At 33.9% G+C, this 5,272-nt stretch overlaps 1 protein-coding gene across 1 annotated transcript in view; it reads right to left on the reverse strand.

Annotated features, from left to right (window-relative positions):
- Window positions 1–2,152: 2,152 nt before the first annotated feature.
- LOC117108371 (glycoprotein-N-acetylgalactosamine 3-beta-galactosyltransferase 1-like) overlaps window positions 2,153–5,272 on the reverse strand; it is a 4,404-nt gene continuing 1,284 nt past the window's right edge. The window contains exons 2-3 of the mRNA XM_033250371.1: window positions 2,996–4,122; window positions 2,153–2,754 (exon numbers count right to left, since the gene is read on the reverse strand). Coding sequence (XP_033106262.1) covers window positions 2,611–2,754; window positions 2,996–3,988 — 1,137 coding nt within the window. The 5' untranslated portion in view covers window positions 3,989–4,122 and the 3' untranslated portion in view covers window positions 2,153–2,610. The remainder of the gene's footprint in view (window positions 2,755–2,995; window positions 4,123–5,272) is intronic.

The raw sequence follows: 5,272 nt of genomic DNA on the forward strand, positions 1-5,272 counted from the left end.
GGAAGGGGAAAAGGGATCAAAACCAACTCAACCCAGAACCAAAACACCAACTCCGCCCAGCTGACACTTTGGACTGAACCCAATTTGGACCAAAACCAACTCAGCTCAGATGACTACCCAAATTATACGGAATTACCCAAATGAGTAGTGATCGCAATTACCCATTACCCAAGTGACAATTCAATTGAATCGAAATTGAATACAACTACTAAATAATAATACACTGTAGTAATGATGATAATAAAATAAGAAGCAATTAGTAGAGTTCCGCATAGTACACTATAGGAAAATTATTATATGAAGGTTAGATTTAATGCTTGAAAAAAATTTTGAATTTCTTTTACTACTAGTTTATGTGTTTACAAAGCCAAAGTGACTTCTGTGACCTCACTCTTTTCATGCCAACGATGCCAAGGTTTATATTGTTGTTAACAATATAAACTAAAATACAAAAAGAGAGTACGATAGTATAATACATATATAATAGTATTGAAATGCACGCCATCGTGTTGAGATTCAATACTTGGAGTATGTATTATACTTTCGTATCCGAGATTAATCAGTGGACCTTTCGGTAAAAGAGAGTACTATACAATTAAAAATATATATGAATTATCAATCAATTTATGTACAAAGAAACAATGCATTAAAAACTCAATATATAAAATAGGATAATTAAAGAATATCAAATCCATAAAAATGTTGTATGGGCCAAGTTGTTGTCTGGCCCGAATTTGTTTTAGTCTTAGTTGTCCGGGCTGAGTTGGTTTTGGTGCGTGTTGGTTTGGGGCCAAGTTGGTTTGGGGCCAAGTTGGTTTTGGTCCGAGTTGTCGTCTGGGCTGAAGTGGTTTTGGTCCGAGTTGGTTTAGGCCAAAATGACCAATTGCTATTAACACCGTATTCATAACTTGCGTAATGCATTTCGACATTATAGTCATATATTGTACTTGCTTCTTAAATCAAAATTTCTTGCATTGTTATCAAATTAACAGATTTAAAGTTCCCAATGATTTTAAAGTTGTTTGTACTTCATTTTAAAAAAAAAATTACACAGTAATTTATCCATGATACCAAAGCAAAATCAGTTTATGGTAATTACCAATACAAACATGTTAATTTCTCTATTGATAGGTAATGATCAGATTCGGACAATTGGAAATGTTGTCATCATAAATTTTTTTTTTTTATTAATAAATTATTTGGTTTTATAAATATTTCTCGGACAGATAGATTCACTCATTATTACAAAATTTCAAATATTGTACTTCAAAAAATGAAAAAAAAATTATTATGTTCACACAGTATTTGTTTCTTGTTTTTTTAATGATTTTTTAGAGTTTTGGGTTTATCTGTGTGACACTCACCCTTATAGCATGGAGGTATTATTGAGAAGGAGATCACTCGGCAACAGATCCCTTTGATGCGACAAACCTATGTGTTCCCCGCCTTTGGATTGTGCGCGGGCGTATTACCCTATAATTCACATTTTTTTGTTAGCAACAACTTAGCAACGACATGCATTTATACGCTTCCAGCAGAGCAGTTGTGCAATAAAGCATTTGATTTTAACCCATTAAATATTTTTATAATGTACAATGTTCCCCTGAATAGATTTTTTCGGAGTATGTTACTATTTGTATATTTCAGGAACGGATTCCTTAAAATATTTATGTTAAAATTACTTCTGTGTTCATTATAATTCTGTCTAAAGACTGATCGGTTCGACTATAAAGCTAAGTCAGCGTAAAACTGAAAAATACTCAGATTTTGGATTGATTTTTCGAATAGTAAACCCTCATTAACCCTAAAATGACTTAGTTTATTATAATCCTCAATCATTTATTAATTAATATCTGTTAAAATTAGAATTTTGGCCAATTTATGAAAATTGAAGTTGAAATATACTATACTTTTAAAGGTCATGTAAATGTTCCATTAAATTCGAAACTTTTTTTTGTGGAAATATTAATACAGTATGTTTGATATTTTATGAGAGATAAATGTATCAGCTTCAAAGTGGAAACGATTGCGCAGCCATAGTGATTGACTGTATGTAGTGTGCATCGAGAAAAGAAGGTGCTCTCCATTTTGCCATGTTCAATTTTTTCGTAAAACTATGCCTACTGAAAATTTGATGGCGGGGAACACATCGGACTTCCAAGGCATCGCGCAAACGTACTTCATGCGCTGCGGCAGCTTTGAACTTGGTTCATTTGCATAGCGCTGCGTGCACCTAGCTTTTTCGAGTGATCTCCTTCTCAATAATACCTCCATGCTTATAGTAAGGGGCTTAAGGTTCGACTTTTGCCAGAAAAAAATTTTCAATAGTTAGTATTAACATTATAGACAATAAAGTAAAATTCAGGAAATCACTTTTAGCTTTGTTAATGTAATTCAGGCACTTCGAAAGACATTTACACAAGTGAACTTATGGTGGCTCTGGTGGTTTCATATGAAGAATGTGTTATAATACTTTTACAGTAAAAATATTTGTTGTATAGAGTTTCCATAAAATTGCTACACCACTGAATTAGAGAACTTTATAGAAACCAGCCTTAACCAATGCCATGGCCTCAAAAGGAGCTAACAGATATTTTTTTTTAAAGACTTTCATAATACATTGTTAGTAGCTGGGCAGTTGTAGTAACCGATGCCATATGGTCTCATGTGGTACACCATATATTCCAATAGGTACATGTTGTTGGGTGATGCATACATGTAAGAGACAGCGTATTCAGAACAGCATTCAGGAAGCTGTAAATGCAGAAATGAAAAAAAAAATTAAAAATACATATTTATATAATGGTAAAAAGCAGATAAATTGAGTTAACATTGTTAATTGGAGAATATTGGTTAATGCAAATTAAATAATCAAGTAATTACGTATGGTTATTAATAGGTCAAAATACCAGTCCCACAAATCAGGTAAATTTTCAGAATAAGGTAAAGGTAAGGATGTTTACATTTTAACAAGCATGGAACATTTTAGATTTACCTTGTGACTTGGTTGCTTGATGAACCTCCAATACCACACAACAAACTTTGCACTGGTTACTGGTACCTCATGGTTTGGTATCAGCAACTGAAAACGATTTTCACCGGTATAATCCCGTCCGTCTTCTTGCCGATATACATTCACCTGGTTAAAGCAATTTTGTAATTCCATATCATCAATTTTACCACCACTCTCTGGGCCGCAATTCTTAATAACTGGGCTTAATTTCTTTATGCCTGCCCGACTTAATGCTATCGTCGAACCTCTATCCTTTTTACCGCTAAAAACTTGGCCTACATAACTTTTAATACTAGTACTGTGTAAGATAAGCATGTATTTTAAGTTCTCTACAACAAGATATGTATCGTATTCCACTTTAACAATCCAATCATAATTGTTGATTTCTTGTCCCATAATCCATTGAAGACTGGACTTTAACCGGCTCCATGCGTGATTTGCCCCATCAGCTAGATCAATCCCTATTATGTCACCCTTGCTTATTTTTCTGGAACTTAAAATCACAAATTTATCGCAATGCTTTCCCCAAGTTTTCTGCTGGTTCTCGGCAGAGTGGAGTTGATTCTGCGGCGTGATGGAAAAACAGAAAACCCGAATTTTGGAATTTAATGCACTTGCATTTAATCGTGGGTCAAAATCATTTCTTTTTAAATAATTTACAAACGAGGTATCTAATTCTGGATCCAACTCTGGCATTCCTAATTCACTGAGGCCATTATCAGGCTTATCATTATGATCGCTGGTCTGAAAGAAGTAGCTGGTTCCATCAATGGAATAATCAATAGAAAGAACATTCTGCTTTGTAGGGTAACCAATATTATGAATGCCAGATGGTCGTTTGGAATTATAATTAGAAGTAATGGAGGAAATCCGATTCATCTGATTTACAATATCCAAGAAACGTTCATAAACAAAAACTGAGCAAAACCCAACACATAGTCCAATAATCAGTGAGAATAAACCTTTCTTCGACATTTTGAAAGTTTATTTTGACAACTACAAGGATGAAGATGGCCTTTTACTGTCTAAGATTTGTAGTCTGCACTTTGATCTATCCTCATTATGCTGTTGTTGATAAATCCATCGATACAGGATGTCTACATAGTTATCTAAAAAAAGATTAAAAGGATAATAATATGAACAAGAGCACTCAGTAGAGAGCATATCTCCACCCACCGCAAATCCCTTTCTATAAAATAAATCTCTCAAAATATGTTCCTATTTTACTTCAACCACCAACAATACCACCCCACCTTACTTTTCTCTCCACAGTAACTTGCCCAAACATGAGGGGCACTATTTCCACTTTTAGTAAACTACAGGTTTTTGTAATAATTTTTTATCCAAAATGGTTTCACTAAAAGTCACAGTCGGCCTACTGGACACTACGTGTGTTACATTTTGAACACATTTTATTTTCAACTACTGAAATTGTAAAAAAAAATGTGACAAAATGTGACAACGTGCTTACTTTCCAACCACCACCTACAGTACTTACAATATTAAAAAATACACTAACCAACTAACCAGGAACATTATTGTTCCTACAGTAGTTAGGTCTTTTATTGTATTAGTGATACATCTATACCTGCCAATTCCTTAATTCTGCTGGTTAAACACACCGGAACATTTTACTTTTATAGTTGACAAAAAAATACATGCAATGCAATATTGGTGTTGCAATGGAAATATTATGCAAATAGTCAATAGTTCTTTCTGTCAAGTGTTTAAATATAACGATGCATTAAAAATGTTCCCAATCAGTTTCCAAAAAATGAAGTTAGTACATACTGTATAAAATGCTGTACACATTAAATGTAATTGCACTAATTTGAATATTCTTCACACAGCTATTGTTATCTGCCTACGGTATACGGTAAACTTATTCTTTAAATGGTCCTCATATCCACACCCTACAGTACTTCGAGACCAAAATTTAAACATGACAAACTATTTTGGAAATTGTATTTTTATCCATTGATCCATTTTCGAGATATTTAGGTCTGCGACCTAATGGCAATCAATGCACACTCAAATTTGGATCGTCACCAACACTTCATAATCGCTAACAGACAGAACCGCGGTCTTATTCACCAACAGGAATCAGTCCAGTACAAGTTAAATTTGGTAGGTTACATGGCAGTAATAGTAGTTCAACCGACATCGGATTTTGGTAAATGGTAGTTCAAGTCCATAATAATTTTCAGTAAAATATGTAGCGCAAGTGTCTCATGTCTTGGAGTGGCTGCTGCACACCCC

The sequence above is a fragment of the Anneissia japonica genome, unplaced genomic scaffold, assembly GCF_011630105.1.
Source record: "Anneissia japonica isolate Jap-2015-1 unplaced genomic scaffold, ASM1163010v1 scaffold426_len1935630_cov189, whole genome shotgun sequence".
Classification (NCBI taxonomy): Eukaryota; Metazoa; Echinodermata; class Crinoidea; order Comatulida; family Comatulidae; genus Anneissia; species Anneissia japonica.